This window comes from Pseudophryne corroboree, chromosome 4 (assembly GCF_028390025.1).
Source record: "Pseudophryne corroboree isolate aPseCor3 chromosome 4, aPseCor3.hap2, whole genome shotgun sequence".
In the NCBI taxonomy this organism is placed as follows: domain Eukaryota; kingdom Metazoa; phylum Chordata; class Amphibia; order Anura; family Myobatrachidae; genus Pseudophryne; species Pseudophryne corroboree.
In genome coordinates, this window is record NC_086447.1 from 217,727,831 (window position 1) to 217,750,355 (window position 22,525).

The window sequence follows — 22,525 nt, forward strand, 5'->3', positions numbered from 1 at the left end:
GCAGGGTGAGTGCACTAAATCGAGTAGCGATTCACGCCCCTGTCCGGGAGATATCAGTCATAAAGATCAGCTCCTTTTTGGGGTCCCCCAGCACCACGTGCAGCAGCAGGAGGGTTGTAGGGGCTGCAAGGGGGGTAGGTGACCTGTTTCACCGCTAAGCCACGCCTCCCTTTTTATTTATTTTTAATTAATAATAATTTTTTATTTTATTTTTATTACTATTATTTTTATTATTATTTTTTTTTGTTTTTTTGTTTGGTTTTTGAAGAGAGTAGCTGGTGTGGCCCCAGAGAGTGTCCGGGGGACAAATGCACTAATAAAGTTTCCCCAGGCAGCGGTAGAAGCAGTGGGGTCCAGGTGTGGGCACAATGCCAGTAACCAAAATGGCACCGCCAGACCTCCGTGGAAGCTCCCGGCCGACAAGGCCCCCGGAGGCCGCCAATCGAGCAGGAGTGCAGTGGCTGGCGCCGTGCGGAGCCCAGGCCGGGATCCCCCAGTCCTGGCGTCAGTGAGCGGGCGAAGCAGCCTCGGCCGGAGAGAGCGGCAGAGTCCACCTGCCCTCGGCTCCCCTCTGCGCAACGGCGGTGTCCGGCGGGCCTCTGTGCAAGGTAAGGGGGCAGCGGGCAACACTCACCACCCGCCTAACAATCAAGCGAGGCGTCTTTCAGGGAGTAGAGTCCCGATGTGGTGGGGGCACTCTCTGTGGCGAAATCCAGTCACCCAAGGCTTCCTCCTCCGGGGCAGCAGTAAAATGGAGGTCCCGGCTTCACCTGGGTCAGAAGGCCGCAACCCGCACGGGTGTAGGAGACACCCGCCGGCTCCGCGGACCTCACTGCCCGATACAGGTATACCCCAGCTGAGAAAGGGGGGTCCCCAAGATCACTAAAGAGCAGCAGGATATCAATTTATATGGGCGTAAGGCAGGAGCTCCAATGCAACACGTCTGCCCAGATCTGCAGCTAGGCCACGCCCCATGTCAGTGTTTTTAAGACACAATTTCCCAAATGCCACCATTACAGTCCATTTTTTAAGGATATCCATGTTCAGTTCAGATTGTTAAATCAAATTGACTGAGATACTAATTAAGTCGTCTGCACCCAAGAAGGGATATCCTTAAAACCTGGACTATAATGGCGGAGTTTGGTAAACTCCAGGTTTGGGAGTTCAACATTAGGCAAACATTGAACAAGATTAGCAATGGTTGTTGCCAATAATCATCAATGCTTGAAATATTAGCCATGGAGCAGTGGTTCCCAAACGTGGTCCTCAAGGCACCCCAACAGTCCAGGTTTTAGGGATATCTCTGTTGGTGCATATATGGTATAATCAAACTAACTGAGGTACTAATTAAGTCACTTGTGCCTAAGCATGGATATCCTTTGGGAACCACTGCCATAGAGGAAAAGTATAACAAAATACATCCTAAAACACATCGTTCAATGCACACACAGCAAAAATTTACAGATATGGTATTTGCTTTTTAATGTCCTTATTTATCAATGAGCGATAAATTTCACTGTGAGTGATAAATTGCACCAGCCAATCAGCTCCTAACTTCCATGTTACAGGCTGGGTTTGAAAAAGGACAGTTAGGACCGGATTGGCTGGTGCAATTTATCACTCATTGATAATTAAGGGCATACAGTACATTTGTTAAATCGGAGCAATTTTGAGACTTCTTGGCTTGTGCAGTAATGGCAAGTACCTAGTCATCTTATTCCTCAAACAAAGTTCTGAGAAGTCAACCTAGAGTCCTAGAAGCACTTCTAAATGCATTTATAGTGGAGTTACTACTAGCTATTAGATAGCATACAATATTACAGTAATAGCCTGACTAAATTAAGTCAAAAACAGAAGCCAAGTGTACAAAATAGCACATTTCACTAAACCTATAATCAATGTACTGTAAATAATAAAATATGCCTTATTAGTATTTGGCCAGCTGTTGCATATCTTATAATTTGTCCCATACTGAGAGGAAAGGGAAAGGCACAGGTCCTTTTTTTAAGTCAGCCATTCTAACAATATTTCCTTTCAAATCACTGTTACACTGCTGTTTTGCATTTGTTAAAATCCAATATACTGTAATAGAAATAACAATAACCCTACTCATTTTTTCTCCTAGTTTAGTGTTTTTTTATATAGCACACAGGTGGTTTTAATTTCTATTATGTCTGCCAAGGTTTAAGCTTAAAGGTTGTGTCTATGAAAGGAAACAAAAATGTTTGATAACACTGTCCTTTGGAACATGGCTGTGGGAATTCGTCAGTCAGCTACAAGAGTATTAGTGAGGTCTGGCACTGATGAGCACTAAGGCCTAGCTCACAGTCAGCATTCTAATTCATCCAAAAAGTGTTTAATAGGGTTGATGTTAAGGCTCTGTACAAGTCAGTTACATTTTCCAACACTGAACCATTCTAAGGGGGATATCAAATTATCCCCGGTAAAACATCGGGTGACTTTTTTCTGATGTTTCACAGATTTATTTTTACAGGCTATCCAGATGGATCGCCTGTAAAAAAACAAAAAAAACCCTTCTCCCAAAAACACACAGGTTCAGTGAAACCTGTTTGTTTTCGTGTGAAACAACCCCGTTTTTTGGACGAAAACGGGGCCGTTCCGGGAATTCTGCTTCGCCTGTCGGAGGCAGGTGAAACAAAATCCCCGATAGGCCAGTGCGTGCCGTGGCTTATCAGGGCTAATTAGCTAGCCCCCGGAGGAACAATTAGCCCCTGTAAATTACCGGGGTTAATTGGATATCCCCCTAAATCTTGCTTTGTTCATGGGGGGGGCATTATCATGCTGAAAATGAGAGGGTCTTCCCCAAAATGTTGACTCAAAGGGCCTAATTCAGACCTGATTGCTAGCAAGTGATTTTTGCACTGCTGCGATCAGATAGTCGCCACCTACAGGGGGTAGGTATTTTATCTGTGCAAATGTGCGAACGCATGTGTAGCAGAGCTGTACAAACCGATTTTGTGCAGTCTCTGCGCAGCCCAGGACTTACTCAGCCGCTGCCATCACATCGGCCTGTCTGGGACCGGAATTGAGGTCAGGAACCCTCCCTGCTAACGCATGGACACGTCTGCGTTTTTCCAGACACTCCCTGAAAACGGTCAGTTGACACCCACAAACGCCTTCTTCCTGTCAATCTCCTTGCTAAGGCCCGTGCGAACGGATCCATCGCACAAACCCATCGCTGAGTTGCGATCCACTTTGTACGTGTGCAACGCACCTGCGCATTGCAGTGCATACGCATGCACAGTTTGTGCCTGATCAGGTCTGAATTAGGCCCAAAGTTGGAAACACCCTATTCTGTTGCATGTCACTGTATGCTGTAGCATTATGATTTTCCAGGACTGGAACCAAGAGCCCCAGACCATTATACCTCCTCCAGCAATCTTAGATGGGGTAGCTATTTTGTAGGAGGGTGTCAGAGTAAATATGCAAAGAAAAGAGGAAGGGGAACAGTGCTTGGAGAAATTGGTAAAATAATTATCAAGGTTCTTGCCTTTTATAACCTTCTTGAATGTCAAAACAAGTCCTTCAGCTAGCCTATTGATGTTCTGCCAATATGGGGATGAAGTGAAATGCTTTAGGTCATTACTTTTTAAGAATCTATTGAATTCTTCTATAAACAAACTCCATTATAATTTCTTTGAGTAATCCGGATCTAAAGAACATTATTCAGAAAACCAGTAACAGTTTTTCTTGAGGACATCAGGCCACTTGTAAAGTGCATTTATTGTAATCAGAAACGGGATGTAGTTATGTGACCGGCGGTCAGGATCCTGCCGGTCACTATACCGATGCCAGAATCCCAATCTTCCCATGCTGACTGACAGTGACTATTCCCACTCGTGGCTGTCCATGACACCCATAGAGTGGGAATTGAACCTGTGGCGAGCACAGCTTCCTTGCACTCGCCCTCCCCACGCCGGCAATCTGGGGTCCGGGATTCCAGGGTCGGTATGGTGACCTCCGGGATCCCGACCGCTGGTCTCCCGATACCAACCCTCAGAAACATATGGTCCGTGAATAGGCCTGTGAAATAATTATGTATTCTTTGCCATGAAAACGAGTGCCATTCCCAAAACTGTAAAGGATCTGATGCAGGTGCACTTTGAATCTTTTGACAAGCTTCACAGTCTTTAATTATTGATTTGATCTAACCATTGGCCAATCCAGGTCACCATACATAACTTTTACCTAATGCCTTTCACTTTGCAAAGGTGGCCTTCATGCAATGTTTCCAGTACTATTGTACAAGGCTTATTGTACATTGCTCTGGATCCACACATTAATGGCCCCTGACATACTAATAGCTGACCTCTTCTGGCTGAGAATCCAGGATGCACACACAGTGGAAGCTGCTCAATCAGTTTGGCAGGACTTATCAGGTGCATGAAAGAGAGGGGATGGCAACAAACCGAAAACAGAAAGGGGGTGTTTTTTCCCCACTGGTATGCCTCTGCATACAAAATAGTAATTGCAACAATGCTTGAGAACTATATGGTAATAGAAATTCAGATATATTTGTTGCATATATTTGTAAATACATGGTAAGCTGCCAAGAGCCTTCACAGCTTCTCTGATTATCGGCAGTCGCTACACTGCATGATATCAGTGCCCACTTAGGGCCATGCCATTGTCTACTGTAAGGCCTCATGATAAAGGCCCATACATAAATATATACAAATTGAGGGCTTGCATACCTAGGAGCCACCTGTGGGATCTCCAAGTAGCACTACAGGAAACAGCATGCCTTCCAAATGTTGATACCATACAATGCCTCTCACAAATGCACACACAGTGGAAGCTTCCCAGTCAGTTTGACAGCACTTATCAGGTGCATGAACGGAAAGGGTCATAACAAACAAAAAGCTGAAAGGGGTGTGCGTTTTCCAACACCACACACCCTGCAACCAAATAACTATACTTATCCCTGCAGAGCCCCACGTCAGCCGAAGCTGGTGACATAAATCACTGGCAAAATGGCGCAGTGGCCATTTTCCTGGTGATTTGTGCATGTGCAGTAGAAATGTCCCTGTGAATAAGGCGCCGGCGCTATTTTCCCGATGACCTGCACATGCGCAGTAGACTCTGGCACAAAGCCAGGGACTGCATTGTTGCAGCAGCTCTCAGAGGGGACGGGACCCACAAGGACCCTGCACATGGGCCCCTCCTCTCTTAATCCACCCCTGGCCCCATCACTAGAATTCAACATACTTAGTGCTACATAGAGCAGCCCCATTTTATTTAATTTTTTTATAAATAATTTCCTAAAAGACTTCAAGACTGTTTATGGCATGCAGCAGAGTTTCTTTAAGGAGCCTTTTTGCAGAAAGATTTTAATTTCAAAAACATTTAACATTTTTGCATGCAGGGTGAGAACTGGCTGCTTTTGCATGTAACTGGACAGCTTTATTTTTACACTACAATTTAGAATTTAGCTAGGACACATACCTCCTAATGCTAAACCTCTCTGCAGATTTTAAGTCTGCCCCACCTGCAGTGTAACATATTTTTGCCAAGGTGCAAATTAATTTTTTTGTTTTTGCTTTTAGTTGCTCATATAGCATCATTCCTCATGCAAGCTCACCGGCATTGTAAGGAGTGCTAGAGGAATTAGCAGTTCACCTAGAAAGTCAGTGAGACCATTTGTTCTTTCCAGGGGGTATATATACTAAAGGTCGATTTTGGTCGATTTCAGATCGATCTTAATCTTTATCACTCAATAAATAAGCCCCTCCGTTTGTATCATACTAGTAATTCCACCACAACTGCTTCACAGCAGATATAGGAACTGTCTGGCTGTGAGACCAGCTTTTCATCCTGCCACGGGCTCTGAAGGGAAAAGGATAAAAATCAAAATTGCACCATTTTTGTACTAAAAAGGTACAATACTCTTAACTGGACATGCAGGTACAATATGCTGTGCTAACAGGGTTGGAAATTCTTTAGAAAAGATGTGGTACCACATCAGTTTGCTTTAGAAGGGAGCTTCGCTCTAATGTTTATCTAGAAATTGACTGTCCCAATAAAATAGAGTCACACATGACTGCAATGCTCATTATTTCATGCAGATGGATAATGAAACCTGGAGCTAGACATTATGCACTAAACAAGACACATAGCTGTGGTGAAATTTATAGCAGCCATAAAGGTGTCTAATTAGCCCAGGTGGGTATATGGATTTGAGGCTCAGTTCTACCTATTCATCATCAGTTCATAAATTCTCTTCACACAATGCCAGCGACAATACTCCAGCAACAGACACAGCTGTTACTGTAGCGGCAGTAGCACTGCACGCAGATGATTTCTTACCTACAACTTACTGGAACAAGTTGCCTTATTTTATTTTTTCTTGATCTAGGTCTGACTGGGGCCCATAAATAAATGTATTAGTAATCTCTTGTAAGGAGATGTATGAAAGGTATCCAAGAAGTCAGAATAGGGTAGGACAAATGTACTTTCACTATTTTGTAGTACGGTTTAAAAAAAAAAAAAATGTAGAAAATAAAAAGCCATATCTTGATGCAAAGCCTTTATTTAAATGTAAGCCCATATGTTGTTGCCTGGGAGTTGCAGGAACCGTTGCAATTCTGCCAATTCAACCGATCTGGCCTATTCATAACCCGATTCAGAGAGATAAACTCTCAATATTAAGGTGTTAAAGGTTGATTTTCATGTAGTGAAAAATCGATCTAAAACTATGTTGACCTTTAAAAATAATGGACCTTTAGTAAATAAAGCCCTTAGAATCTCTATTATCTTGGTATACATTTTTGGGTAGCCTAGGTTACAAGGGAATATGGTGGCCGATCCCGGGATTTAGGGCCAAAAATGGCCGGGATTCAATCCCGGGATTGGAAGCTCCAATCCCGAGGATTGAGGGATCAGCGTTGCGCATCCACAGGGCGCTCAGACGCTGCCCGGCTTCCTTGTTCAGGCTCCCCAGCCATCAGAGGATATTCCCCACCTGCCCGCCCCCGGTATATGGTGAGTTATATGTGCGAGGCGGGGTGGGGTGAGGGGGCGGCCACATAGCTAAAAGCCGCCATTTTTCTTTTTTGTATATTCTGTTTTTATTCAGAAAAATATAAAGATTACATCACGTTCAGACATAAAAGCAACTATAAGTAAGGTTAGGATTAGGTATACTTTTGCCTATGGTAGCAGAGTATTGAGTTGCCTCAGAGCCTGGGGGTCTGTAGAAGTGAAGGCATTGGTACATCATCCTATAGCATCAAAACAGTATCCACTTGCTTTCTGTCTATACAATGCAAACAATCATGGTATCTGGGTGAGATTAGTAGAATAATTATAGGGTGGGTGAGGGATATAGTAAGGAAAAGGAGGGGGAAGAGACAGAGGGTGACCAGTACTGGGGGTCTTGCAAGTTAAGAAATGGGTGTGGTGCAGTCATTGTGATCGATCGGTGCGATGCTAAATCACTTGGTTGCATAGATGTAATCCTTGTAGTCTTTGGAGGAGGTGTATTCTACCCATGGTAGCCACGTGGCCATGAACTCTGAGAGTTTGTCTCTAGAAACCAGGAGAATGTTCTCCATGTTCATGTAGTAGTTAATTCTGGTGAACCAGAGTTTTCTTGTGGGCGAGGTTGGGGACCTCCATAGAGTGGGGATGATTGCCCGTGCTGCGTTGGATAAGTGGCGGAGCAATGATATTTTATGCTGAGCCAATGGGATAGAGGAGTGGGAAAGCAACCAGAAGGCCGGGTCAGTAGGGACAGAGGCATGGAGTATATCTTGAGAGGTGGAAATGACCTCAGCCCAAAAAGGGCGAAGTAGGGGGCAGATCCACCAAATGTGCATTAGGGAGCCGGAGGCGCCAAGGCATCTCCAGCATCTGTCCGTCACTCCAGGATACATGAAGTGAAGGAGAGAGGGGTGTCTGTACCATCTCATTAGTAGTTTATATTGGGTTTCCCTAACTTGTATGCACACTGAACTTTTGTGGGATTTGAGGAATATCATCCGCCATTCCCTATCCGTCAATTGAATTCCCAGGTCTCTCTCCCAGGCCCTCTGGAAGGATGTAGGTGTTTGAACATCAGTGCTTTGTAGCAGTTTGTAGAGTGTAGAGACAGTATGCTGGGGGGTACACCTGGAGACACACAATCTCTCAAATTGTGTTAGTTCCCTTGAAGCCTGGAGATATCTATGCCTGGAATGCAAAAAATGTCTAAGCTGTAGATATTTCCAGAAGTCACGTTGTGGGACGTCTCATTTTAATCGCACCTCTGAAAACTGCTTAACTCCTGAGGGGGTCGCCAACTGGCCCACCCTAAAGAGGCCCGTGAGGGCCCAGTCACTAAAGTGGGAGGGCGTTAAGCCGGGCAAGAAGTCGGGGTTTACTAGAAAAGAGGTCAACGGGCCAAAAGCGGAAGAAAGGAAGGGCCAATTGCGTGCTTTTTTCCAGAAAGAGAGGGTTGCGTTGATAGTCGGGTGGGTGGGAGGGGTCCTGGGCAAGGAGGGGAGCCAAGGGAAGATCTCTGGGAATTGCTGCATGTATAGACCCTCTAGAGCAGGCATGTCCAAACTGCGGCCATCCAGCTGTTGAGAAACTACACATCCCAGCATGCCCTGACACAGCTTTAGCATTCTTTGACAGCAAAACTGTGTCAGGGCATGCTGGGATATGTAGTTTCACAACAGCTGGAGGGCCGCAGTTTGGACATGCCTGCTCTAGAGCCACCCACTGTTTGGTATCCCGACTCCTCGTCCAATCCAGAACCCTATTAAGCAGAATTGCCCAATAATAGCATCTGATATCTGGTAATTGGAAACCGCCACTCCGGGTGGGACGGATCACAGTGGATCTGCTAATTCTGGGTCTTCTCCGAGACCATATAAATTGTTGTATCAAGAGTTGTATGGACTTGAACCAGGAGTCTGGGATCCGTATGGGGAGGGCTTGTAATTTATATAGCAGCTTAGGGAGAGTATTCATTTTTACAACGTTCACTCTCCCCAGCCATGAGAGTGGTTTAAGATACCATCTGCTATAGTCAGCCCTGAGTGTCCGGAGAAGGGGTGCGAAGTTCAATTTAAACAAACAGGTCAAGTCTCTCGGCAGTTGTATACCCAGATAGGATAGGTGAGAGGTGTTCCAAGTGAAGGGGAAGGATCGCTTAAGTTTAGTCACAGTGTCGGGGGGTGCGGAGATGTTCAGGGCGCATGATTTGGACATGTTAATCTTAAAGTTGGAGAGTTGCCCAAAATGGGTCAGTTCTTGCATGAAGTGGGGAAGGGAGGTGGTCGGGTGTGTTATTGTGGCCAATAGATCATCAACAAACAGGGAGAGTTTGTGATCTGTATCTCCAACCCTCAGGCCTGTGATGTAATCATTGGCCCTAATAGCCCTCGCAAAGGCTTCAATACAGAGGACAAAAAGTAAAGGGGATAGTGGGCATCCCTGTCGCGTCCCATTACTTATACAGAAGGGTTCGGATAAGGATCCATTGATTCGGACTCGGTCTGTGGGGGATCTGTAGAGTCCCATAATTCTGCCAAGTGCTAGGGGACCCAGTCCGATGTGCCCCAGCACAGACCTCATAAAGCCCCAGCTAACTCTATCAAAAGCCTTTTCGGCGTCGGTAAACAATAACACGGTAGGGGGGCCCCCCTGGGATGCTATATGAATTAGGCTCAAAACCTTAGTGGTATTGTCTTTGGCCTCGCGGTTCGGGACAAAACCCACCTGATCGTTATGGATCAGGGAGGGCAGGAGTGCATTTAGTCTATTCGCCATTAATTTTGCAAACAGCTTGGCATCGACATTTAGAAGAGATATGGGCCTATAGCTGGAGCACATCGAGGGGTCCTTGCCGGGCTTAGGCAGTACAGAGATGTGGGCCTTCAGGGATTGGCTTGAAAAATGGGTATCAGCGGAGATGGAGTTAAAGGCCTGGAGAAGGTAAGAGGAGAGGAGGTCTTTGAATTGTTTATAGTATGCGAGTGTGAAGCCGTCCGGCCCCGGGCTCTTACCAGAGGGTGTCGAGGCCAGGGCATTCTCCAATTCTAGCTGGGTAAAGGGTTGTTCCAGTGCCTCTCTGTCCGCAGGAGTTGGGACAGGATAGGACACCTTTTCTAAGTATGCTTTCGCCTGTAGGAAGTTATAGGGAGTGGCTGTATCGTCGGCTCGGTTCTCTAGATTATATAGGAGGGAATAATATTGTTTAAAGCACGCAGCAATTTCAGGGGTCTTGAATCGGAGGGTTCCTCCGTTGTCTTTTATGTTGTTAATGTACAGAGATGAGCGTTGAGCTCTAAGAGCCTGGGCCAGGAGGCGGCCAGGTTTGTTGCCCCACTGGTAGTATTTAGAGTTACATTTGCGGACAGAGAGCTGGATACTATCTGTGAGGGTTTTTTTCAATTGGGCACGGGTGTCAATTAGTTCTAGATAATCGGTTTCCGAAAGGGACGTTTTGTGTGAGGACTCGAGGTGGCGAAGTCGTTCTAGTAATTTAGTAATTAGTGCTGACCTCTGTTTCTTCATAAACGTCCCCAGCTGTATGAGTTTGCCTCTTATGGTACATTTATGTGCTTCCCACAGAGTAACCTTGGAGACCTCATCGGTGTCGTTAAAGAAGAAAAATTCCGTCAGGGCCTTTTCTATTTCGCCTTTGCAATATTGGTCCTGTAGTAGTAACTCATTAAGGCGCCAAGACCATTGGCCCGGGGCTGCCTGGGGAGTTGAGAGGGTCATATGTACTGGGGCGTGGTCAGACCAGGTTATCGAGCCTATGGAGGAATCTATTAGTTGAGGGAGATGTCTATGACTCAGAAATAGGTAGTCAAGGCGAGAGTAAGCATTGTGCGGGGCCGAGTAAAATGAGTAGTCTCGATCAGAGGGATGGAGGACTCTCCAGGAGTCCGCCAGTTGGAGGTCGTGGAATAGTCGCCTAACCTGTCGATGTTGACATTGGGACGTCCGGGGAGAGCCGGAGGATGAGTCCAGTGATGGATCCATTATCCAATTCAGGTCTCCCCCCACAACTACAACCCCTGAAAGTAATGGTTCCACTAAGGTAAGGGCAGAACGGAGAAATGGGATCTGGTCCTTATTTGGGGCATAGAGTACAACAAATGTGTATGGGCACATATATATTTTACAGCCGACTATCAAAAGGCGACCTGGGATCGGTTTGTGGACTGTTATGTCTGACAGCTGGAGAGTCCTAGAGAATATTATCGCCACTCCCTTGGACTTGGCGTCTGGATTGTTGTTATAAAAAGCCTGGGGGTAGCGGTAGTTAGTCAAGGGTGGGTTCTTGGCGGAAATCTTAAAATGTGATTCCTGGACTAGCGCGACATCCACTAAGCCGCCATTTTTCAATCCCGATACCCGGGATTTAAAAAATGGCCCGGGATTGGCTTCCCTACAAGGGAACATATGTGCATGTTGGATCCCAGTTATCCTGCTGGTTGCAAGAGGGAAGTCTCTTTCCACAAATGATAAACACTGCAGTGTTTAGCAAAGGGGAGAATAATAGATGGGCTGTAATACACTATGCAGACAAAACAGATTGGACCCCCATCCGCACACAAGAGAAATGATGTGCTCCTGCATCAGACACGTATTCATATAGGTATAAAACGGGTAGAGGGGCACTGATTAGTTCATTTGCTAATGAAATGGCTCGCCAGGGGGAGCAAACCGGGTTTGAAAAGGGGATCATCGGAGCCTGCGCAATGTCATGGTTCCAGGGCAGCACTGTACCGTTACAGAAAATTCGGTAATAGGATGTACTGGCCAGCTCAGAGTCCAGATCTTAACCCCACTGAGAACCTCTGGGATGGAGTGTAGTGACAGATACATTCTAGACCGACTCGATATTCCTCAGTATCACAGTTGGTCACTGTAGTTTGGGCGGAATGGAAAAACATACCGCCTACTGTTGTCCAGGAACTTGTGGACAGTTTGCCAAGAAGGATGTCTGCAGTAATCACTGCACGTGGTGGTCCTACGAAGTACTGATGTCAATAAAATCTTGATCTATTAGATGTCAGTGTCCAATCACCTTTGTCTACATAGTGTTGTATCCCCATGTGCCACCCTCTTTTCCACTGGATGTCACACTTCTTCAGGTGTGGATGACTCAGGGTAACAGATCAGCAAGACTGTACAGCTGGGTAAACATTAGACAATATATAATTCCAACGCGAAACGTCATGATATATCGGGCTCTAGCCGGTCATTTGCCGGGTGGCCCATTTGTGCGTGTTGCATGCCCGGCGGGAAGACCTGGAAAATGACAGGATGTAGGGGAATGCAGCTATGAATGATATATCACTAAATAATTTGTTCAGTTTGTACGGAAAGGCTGATGTATTGTTACATTGGTCGTCCCATCGGCCGGGAGCCACATAGTTGTATGTGTGCAGCTTAATGCTTTCTGGTCTCATCCTGCCCTATTTCCATTTCTCTCCACTGATTATCTACCCCACAGCTCTAGAATCCCTGACAAACTGTCTTTCCACCCTTGCTCGACTTTATTGCAGCACAGCACAGCTTCTTCTACTTCACAGTACCACTGCTTCTCTACTATGCCCAATCACTCCTTCAATCTGTATCAAGGTCTCTGCCATTCCCTGAATCTCTTATCCCCACGCCCTGCTTGCACATGCACTCCAGCACACAATTTTAAACTCATTTCCCGGTCTCCTTCTCATGCCCAGAGCTTTCTGGGCAATGTAGTTCATCCATTGTACCTCTCACTGAACCGAAAGACTGTTGGTGTTGCTGGATCGGGGTTAATGTGATACCCTTCATTATCATAGTACAAAACATAGAATAGTCACACTCCAACACTTTATTGGGGCATGCAATTGGAACACTGAACAGAATGAAAAGATAGACAGACAGACAGACAGATTAGGGACAGTGGAAGATAAAATAAAAAAAACACAAACATACAGGCCTTCTTGCAAAAAATCTACAAATTTATTTTTATCTTAATCAAACAAAATTTCAGACGGGATAAAATAAGAGAAGCTTAATCAAAACACACAATACAGCCACATTCTCACTGCAATCTGCAGCATCTACAGAATGTTCCAGATTTTCCATAACCGTAATTTTTTTATCATCACATACTTTATTGACAAAATCCGATTACACATGCATGATATGATAATCTTTAAACTCGACATTCAGATTGTTTTCAGCTTGCTTACAATTGCAGCCATTTTGTAAGCTGCTCAAATATCTGCCTTCTTACTTGAGGTAACACTGGAGGCTCTTCAGGGCGGGCTGGATACATATCTGCACAATGAGCAGCATCTGTAACAGGGATATAAACATAAGTATGACATTTCCACATATGACCACTGGAAGTAGCCATTTTGTGTTTTAAACCGATGTTCATTAGAAAGCAGCCTATTAATGTACTAAAATCCAGATAAAATCGCTGTAAAACAGATTATATACTTGTCCCATAACTCTGATGGTAATTTAGAGACTGTAACTAGATTTTTGGTGCCCTGGGCCAGAAAGAACATTGGCATACTGTATTTTAGGCAGTATATAGTGCATCAGTAGTAACACTCTTACAGATGTGTTATCATACACTTTGGCTTCAGTCACGAAAAATAGTCACTCTTGGAGCACCAGGCCACAATTTGGCTCGGGTTCAGTGTTGTTCTTGTGCAAAATGGGTTTCTCATTGGCATAAATAAAACTGGGAGTGACAATACTATATTACTGGCTTGCACTTATCCATTTGATGTGCGCCATTTGTACATCTGTGCGATCAAATCTGAATGAGTGTAGGAAGGGCTCCTATACAAGCAGCCATGGCTTTTTATCACACCACATTCCGCCGTGCTTCATCTGCTACTTTGTAGGTGCTTAAAAGGGATTCCTGTGTGGTTACATTTGCAAACCAGTGTCTCAAATAAACAGAGTGGTATTTCACAGCATCCATGATGCGAATATGATTCAAAGAGGGGTATTCAATTGTTTGAAAAGTCAGTTGGGTGTCTGTTTTTTCCTATCTAATCAACATGAAAAAACAGACACCAAACCGACTTTTCAAACAACTGAATTCCACCCATAATGTAAATAAAAATATGGTACGCTACTCCTCAGGTCACCTCAGTCGTATATGGACTCTCAACACCATTTGGCATGCTGACACTATATGTATGAGGACACATCTGTACCTGCACCTAGCACCATAGTTCATAGGCCAATCCAGGGAGGGGGCAAACCGTGCAATCACCAAACCACCCAACAGTAACTCCCAGTAGTCCACTACAGTTGGCAGCACATCCTGCAGGGAGAGCTAGACCCCATCTTGTAATAATTAAGCCCATTTCATATCGGAATGGGCATAATTGAGAATGGTATTGATAACAGCATGTGTATGATATATGAAAAGTTTATGGGTAAACCTATATGACAGATGGCCAGCCTGCAATCAACTGGCCAGTGTGTACTCTGTTTATAAAAAAGTCTATTATTATTATGATCATCGTCATTTATTTATATGGAGCCACATGGGATCCGCAGCGCCCAATTACAGAGTAAACAAATAAACAAAAAATGAAGACAGTGACTTACAGATCAATACAATATAGGACAAGTACAGGGTATATAAACATAGCTGCATCAGCAAGCAGCACTGAAATAAGTATAAGTGGCAGAAAACTGAAGGATTTGGTGCCATCAAAGGGAGTATTGAAAAGAAGATTTATGGGGCACTCTTACCTAATGTCCAAAAAAACTGTTAAAATATAACTTTTATATGTGGACTCACTTTCAGACAAACACTTAACACATATAACGTGCAGTTCGCACTTTATCCTGTTGTGATTAAATAATTTATTATACTGAGGTGGCAGTCCCCTCAAATTTATCTCAATGGTATTGCTAGTGCCAAACACAAACTAATCATAAAAAAATATATGTGCGCACCTTATTTCCACATCTGCATTTGCTTGTTCATCTACGTCACTTTTTTCTTCTCTGATTTTGGGAGTCATTCCGAGTTGATCATAGCTGTGCTAAGTTTAGCACAGCTACGATCCTTAACTAAGACATGCGGGGGGACGCCCAGCACAGAGCTAGTCCGCCCCACATGTCAGTGCCGGCCACCCCGCACAAATACAAAAGCATCGCACAGTATTTGAGGAGTAACTCCAGGCCAGCGCAGCTCCTGCGGCTGGCCGGGAGTTACTCATTGCTCCCGCTGGCCGCAGCGGCTGCGTGACATGTCATGCAGCCGCCGCGGCCCGCCCACCCAACGGTCCGGCCACGCCTGCGTTAGCCGGACCGCTCCCCCTAAACGGCGGCTAAACGGCGCTGTTCAGCCCCCTCCCGCCTAGCGACCGCCTCTGTCTCAGAGGCGATCGCTAGGCAACGATGACTGCCATGCGCCGGCGCACTGAGGCGCCGGCGCATGCGCAGTTCCGACCCGATCGCATGGCTGCGAAGAAGTGCAGCGTGCGATCGGGTCAGAATAACCCCCTTAATCTCTTATATATTAATCAAGAACACTAATAGGAATAATACACATTTAAACATTAATTGCAATATTACATGCACAGTTTATATCTGCATCAGTTGTGTCTATATTGGCTTAATTATGAGCAGGAGAAAGAATTATGGGGCTAATTCCGGTTGGATCGCAGTGTGCGATCCAACCGGAATTTTTGCTGAAAAGATGTGGGTGCATGCACAGCGCCCACCCTGCGCATGCGCCAGCACTTTCTGCAGGGGGAGCCGCAGAAAAAGCGATCGCTTCTGCCGGTCAATCCGGCAGAGGTGGTTGCAGGGCAGGGGGGACGGGGGGCGTGTCGTCAGCGTGATCACGGCGGTTGTGCAATCAGGAAATTGGCGGCGAGTATCCTGCGGCCGCAGCTAAGCTGCGCCGGCAGTAGACTCCAACAGTTTCTGCTAATAAGCAGAAATTGCAAACACTCCGCAATTTCTCCTTGTTCAACTGAGGGATGCTCCAGTCAGCATGCGATCCTGTGGATTAGCAGAATTTGCTATCCTTACTGAATTAGCCCCTATATCTGCACCTTTCTTATATTATACAAGATAAGTCGAGCAAATGGTCTGCAACATGTTACAAATATAAAAACACATTGTATCAAATGCTGAGCCACATTTAGAAAAAGAAAAATAGTATTTTACTTACCGGTAAATCTATTTCTCGTAGTCCGTAGAGGATGCTGGGGACTCCGTAAGGACCATGGGGAATAGACGGGCTCCGCAGGAGATAGGGCACTTTAAGAAAGCTTTGGATTCTGGGTGTGCACTGGCTCCTCCCTCTATGTCCCTCCTCCAGACCTCAGTTAGAGAAACTGTGCCCAGAGGATATGAACAGTACGAGGAAAGGATTTATGTAACCTAAGGGCGAGATTCATACCAGCCACACCAATCACACCGTATAACCTGTGATAAACTACCCAGTTAACAGTATGAACAAGTAACATAGCCTCGGTTCAAGACCGACCAACTATAACATAACCCTTATGTAAGCAATAACTATATACAAGTCTTGCAGAAGAAGTCCGCACTTGGGACGGGCGCCCAGCATCCTCTACGGACTATGAGAAATAGATTTACCGGTAAGTAAAATCCTATTTTCTCTAACGTCCTAGAGGATGCTGGGGGCTCCGTAAGGACCATGGGGATTATACCAAAGCTCCCAAACGGGCGGGAGAGTGCGGATGACTCTGCAGCACCGATTGAGCAAACAGGAGGTCCTCCTCAGCCAGGGTATCAAACTTATAGAACTTTGCAAAGGTGTTTGACCCCGACCAAGTAGCAGCTCGGCACAGTTGTAGTTCCGAGACACCTCGGGCAGCCGCCCAAGAAGAACCCACCTTCCTAGTGGAAAGGGCCTTAACTGATTTAGGCAATGGCAATCCTGCCGTAGAATGCGCCTGCTGAATCGTGTTACAGATCCAGCGAGCAATTGTTTGCTTTGAAGCAGGAGCGCCAACCTTGTTGGCCACATACAGAACAAACAGAGCTTCAGTCTTCCTGATCCTAGCTGTTCTGGTCACGTAAATCTTCAAAGCCCTGACCACATCCAGGAACTCGGAGTCCTCCAAGTCCTGTGTAGCCACAGGCACGACAATAGGTTGGTTCATATGAAAAGATGAGACCACCTTGGGCAGAAATTGAGGACAATTCCTCAACTCTGCCCTATCCACGTGAAAAATCAGGTATGGGCTTTTATATGATAAAGCCGCTAATTCCGAAACACGCCTTGCAGAAGCTAAGGCCAACAACATGACCACTTTCCAAGTGAGGTATTTCAACTCCACTGTTTTGAGTGGTTCAAACCAAGGTGACTTGAGGAAACTTAATACCACGTTAAGATCCCAAGGCGCCACCGGAGGTACAAAGGGAGGCTGAATATGCAGCACTCCCTTCACAAAAGTCTGTACTTCAGGAAGAGAAGCCAATTCTCTTTGAAAGAAAATGGATAAGGCCGAAATTTGGACCTTTATGGACCCTAATTTTAGGCCCAAATTCACTCCCGTTTGAAGGAAGTGAAGCAGACGGCCCAAATGGAACTCCTCCGTAGGAGCAGCTCTGGCCTCACACCAAGAAACATATTTCCGCCATATACGGTGATAATGTTTCGATGTCACATCCTTCCTAGCCTTGATCAGGGTAGGAATGACCTCCTCCGGAATCCCTTTTTCAGCTAGGATCCGGCGTTCAACCGCCATGCCGTCAAACACAGCCGCGGTAAGTCTTGGAACAGACAGGGCCCCTGCTGCAGCAGGTCCTGCCTTGGAGGAAGAGGCCACGGATCTTCTGTGAGCAACTCTTGCAGATCCGGATACCAAGTCCTCCTTGGCCAATCTGGAACAATGAGAATTGTTCTGACCCTTCTTAGTCTTATTAATCTCAACACCTTGGGTATGAGAGGCAGAGGAGGAAACACATAGACCGATCTGAACACCCATGGTGTCACCAGAGCGTCTACCGCTACCGCCTGAGGGTCTCTTGACCTGGCGCAATACCTCTTTAGCTTTTTGTTGAGACGGGATGCCATCATGTCTATTTGAGGCAGTCCCCACCGATCCACGATCTGTGTGAAGACTTCTTAATGAAGTCCCCACTCTCCCGGATGCAGGTCGTGCCTGCTGAGGAAGTCCGCCTCCCAGTTGTCCACCCCCGGGATGAACACTGCTGATAGTGCGCTTACATGGCCTTCCGCCCAGCGCAGAATCCTGGTCGCCTCTGCCATGGCCACTCTGCTCCTTGTGCCGCCTTGGCGGTTTACATGAGCCACTGCCGTGATATTGTCCGACTGAATCAGAACCGGTTTGTTCTGAAGCCACTCCTCCGCCTGGCGTAGGGCATTGTAAATGGCCCTTAACTCCAGGACATTGATGTGGAGACAAGTCTCTAGGCTTGACCAGAGACCTTGGAAATTTCTTCCCAGTGCGACAGCCCCCCCAACCTCGGAGGCTCGCGTCCGTGGTCACCAGGATCCAGTCCTGAATGCAGAACCTGCGACCCTCTAGGAGGTGAGCACTGTGCAGCCACCACAGGAGAGATACCCTGGCCCTGGGAGACAGGGTGATCCGTTTCTGCATATGTAGATGGGACCCGGACCATTTGTCCAATAGGTCTCATTGGAAAGTCCTAGCATGGAACCTGCCGAAGGGGATGGCCTCGTATGAAGCCACCATCTTCCCCAGAACCTTTGTGCAATGATGCACCGAAAACTTTTTTGGCTTTAAAAGGTTCCTGACCAGGGCTATGAGCTCCTGAGCCTTCTCCCCCGGAAGAAAAACTCTTTTTTGGTCTGTGTCTAGAATCAGGCCCAAAAAGGTCAGACGCGTTGCAGGTACTAGCTGGGATTTCGGTAAATTGAGAATCCAGCCGTGCATCTGCAACGTCTTCACGGACAGAGACACGCTGTCCAGCAACTTCTCCCGAGATCTCTCCTTTATAAGGAGATCGTCCAAGTACGAGATAATTGTGACTCCCTGCTTGCGCAGGAGCACCATCATTTCCGCCATTACCTTGGTGAAAATTCTCGGGGCCGTGGAAAGCCCAAACGCAACGTCTGAAATTGGTAGTGACAATCCTGTACTGCAAATCTCAGAAACGCCTGGTGAGGGGGGAAAATCAGAACATGAAGGTACGCATCCTTTATGTCTGGGACACCATGCAATCCCCTCTCTCCAGGCTGGCGATGACCATTCTGAGCGATTCCATTTTGAACTTGAACCTCTTCAAGTACAGGTTCAGGGATTTTAGATTTAGAATGTGTCTGACCGAACCGTCCGGTTTCCGTACCACAAACAGGGATGAATAATAACCCTCTCCTTGCTGGAGATGAGGAACCTTGATTATCACCTGTTGAATGTACAATTTGTGAATTGCCGCTAACACTATCTCCCTCTCTGATCCACCTGTGATTGAACCCAGACGTGGCTGAAAAGACGAAGACGTGCCCCCACTTGATCTGACCCCCCCCCCCCCCCCCCCCCGGAAAGCCCCAGCGTCATGCTGTGGACTTTGCGGAAGTAGGGGAGGACTTCTGCTCCTGGGAACTAGCTGAGTGCAGCTTTTTTCCCTTGCCTTTACCTCTGGCAACGAAGGACGATCCTCGTACCTTCTTGTTTTTATTGGAACGAAAGGACTGCATTTGATAATGTGGTACCTTCTTAAAATGCTGCGGGGAACATAAGGTAAAAAATTCGATTTACCGGCCATAGCAGTAGGGACTAGGTCCGAGAGGCCTTCTCCAAACAACTCCTCCCCCTTGTAAGGCAATGACTCCATATGCCGCTTTGAGTCGGCGTCTCCCGTCCACTGTCGGGTCCACAAGAGCAGCCTAGCAGAAATAGACATAGCGATTATTCTAGAGCTTAGTAAACAAATGTCTCTCTGAGCATCCCTCATATACAAGGCAGCATCTCTGATATGCTCCATGGTCATTAGAATGGTATCCCTATCTTAGATGTCCATCTCCGTAGATAAGGAGTCTGCCCATGCCACGACAGCACTACAAACCCAGGGCGACGCCATGGCCGGCCTAACTATAGTTCCTGAATGTGTGTAAATGTGCTTCATGGTAATTTCCTGCTTGCGATCAGCAGGATCCTTGAGGGAAGCAGTATCCGGAGAAGGCAGTGCCACCTTCTTGGATAAGCTTGTCAGCGCCTTGTCTACTTTAGGCGCAGATTCCCATCGTATCCGATCCTTCTGTGGAAAAGGATACGCCATGAGAATCCTTTTGGGAACATGGAGTCTCCTATAGGGAGATTCCCAAGCCTTTTCGCATAATTCGCTTAGCTCAAATGAGGACGGAAACGTGACCTCAGGCTTTTTCCCTTTATACATGTGAACCCTCGTGTCAGGGACAGGGGGGTTCCTCCGTGATATGCAAAACCTCTTTTATGGCAATAATCATGTACCTAATACCTTTTGCCACCTTCGGCTGTAATTTTGCATCCTCATAGTCGACACTAGAGTCAGTATCTGTGTCGGTATCAGTGTCAGCGACCTGGGATATGGGGCGCATTTGAGACCCTGAAGGTCCTGGCACCACAGGGACAGGCACGGACTGGCTACCTGACTGATCCCTAGCTTCAGCCTTGTCTAATCTTTTATGCAGGAGATTTACATTTGCATTCAAGACATTCAGCATATCCACCCAGTCCGGTGTCGGCGTTGCCGACGGCGACCTGACATTCAAGCACTCCCCCTCCACATTAAGCGAGCCTTCTTCATCAAACATGTCGACACACACGTACCGACACACTGCACACACCCAGGGAAACTTTTTCTGAAGACAGTATCCCCTGAAAGGCCCTTTGGAGAGACAGAGAGAGAGTATGCCAGCACACACCCCAGCGCAACAACCTGGAGACCAACACAGAATGCTTTTCCCCAGCAGCGCTGTATTATACTTTATTCCGCCAATTATGTGCCCCCCCCCTCTCTTTTTAAACTCCCTTCACCGTGTGTAAGCAGGGGAGAGTACGGGGAGCTTCCTCTCAGCGTTCTGTGGAGAGAGAAATGGCGCTGGTGAGTGCTGAGGGAGAAGCCCCGCCCCCTCGGCGGCGGGCTTCTGTCCCGCTCAAAATCGTGTAAAATGGCGGGGGCTCAATTATATACATGTACAGTGCCCAGCTGTACATGTATATACCTATTTGCCATCTAAGAGGTGTTATTATTGCTGCCCAGGGCACCCCCCCCTGCGCCCTGCACCCATACAGTGACCGGAGTGTGTGAGGTGATGTGGAGCAATGACGCACAGCTGCAGTGCTGTGCGTTACCTCTGTGAAGCTGAAGGCTTCTGCCGCCTAAGACGTCTTCTTGCTTCTGTTCTTCTGGCTCTGTGAGGAGAACGGCGGCGTGGCTCCGGGGGTGGACGCCCAGGACGAACCTGTGTTCACCCCCTCTGAAGCTAATGGTGTCCAGTAGCCGAGGAAGCAGATCCTATCAGTTAAGTAGGTCAGCCCCTCTCTCCTCAGTCCCTCAATGCAGGGAGCCTGTTGCCAGCAGTGCTCCCTGTGAAAAAGTAGAAATCAAAACAAAAATGCTTTCTGTAGCAAAGAACTCAAGAGAGCTCCCTGCAGTGTGCCCTTCATCCTCTGGGCACAGTGTAAAACTGAGGTCTGGAGGAGGGACATAGAGGGAGGAGCCAGTGCACACCCAGAATCCAAAGCTTTCTTAAAGTGCCCTATCTCCTGCGGAGCCCGTCTATTCCCCATGGTCCTTACGGAGTCCCCAGCATCCTCTAGGACGTTAGAGAAAGATAGATAGATAGATAGATAGATAGATAGATAGATAGATAGATAGATAGATAGATGATGATAGATAGATAGATAGATAGATAGCGAATCATTTCAGACAGCTAATGGTCAATGAGCGAGTGTTATTGGCATTCAATATCTCCCCAAAAAGGTCAGTGAGCAAGTGTAAGTGATAAATACTAAAGAGTGTTCTTCAGCTATCAGTTGCTCACGGTAACCGCCCTATTGTAATTTTATGCAGCCGATGAGAGAGCACAGAAAGAAAAAAAAAGAAAAAAAAAAGGAGAGAAGGCATCTGTGGTAACTTTCGGACAAGTTTACTCCTTAATGGGAAAATAGGATTTTAATACCTACCGGTAAATCCTTTTCTCTTAGTCCGTAGAGGATGCTGGGGACACCGTAAGGACCATGGGGTATAGACGGGATCCACAGGAGACATGGGCACACTATAAGACTTTGAATGGGTGTGAACTGGCTCCTCCCTCTATGCCCCTCCTCCAGACTCCAGTTAGAGAACTGTGCCCAGGGAGACGGACATTTAGAGGAAAGAATTTATTGTTTAAACACGGTGAGTGTCATACCAGCTCACACCTCGAACATACCGCAGAACGTGGCATTCAATAGAACACCAGCCAACGGCATGAAAAATACACAGCCACATGCTGAGAGAATATGTAACACAACCTGTGTGTCAACACAACCAATAATAAGACACCGCATGCCATGGCATGAACAACGTCAGCAACAGC

General features: G+C 46.6%; 1 protein-coding gene across 1 annotated transcript in view; it reads right to left on the reverse strand.

Annotated features, from left to right (window-relative positions):
- Positions 1-12,950: 12,950 nt before the first annotated feature.
- LOC134909239 (putative serine protease K12H4.7) overlaps positions 12,951-22,525 on the reverse strand; it is a 121,551-nt gene continuing 111,976 nt past the window's right edge. Inside the window, exon 9 of the mRNA XM_063915917.1 lies at positions 12,951-13,311. Coding sequence (XP_063771987.1) covers positions 13,202-13,311 — 110 coding nt within the window. The 3' untranslated portion in view covers positions 12,951-13,201. The remainder of the gene's footprint in view (positions 13,312-22,525) is intronic.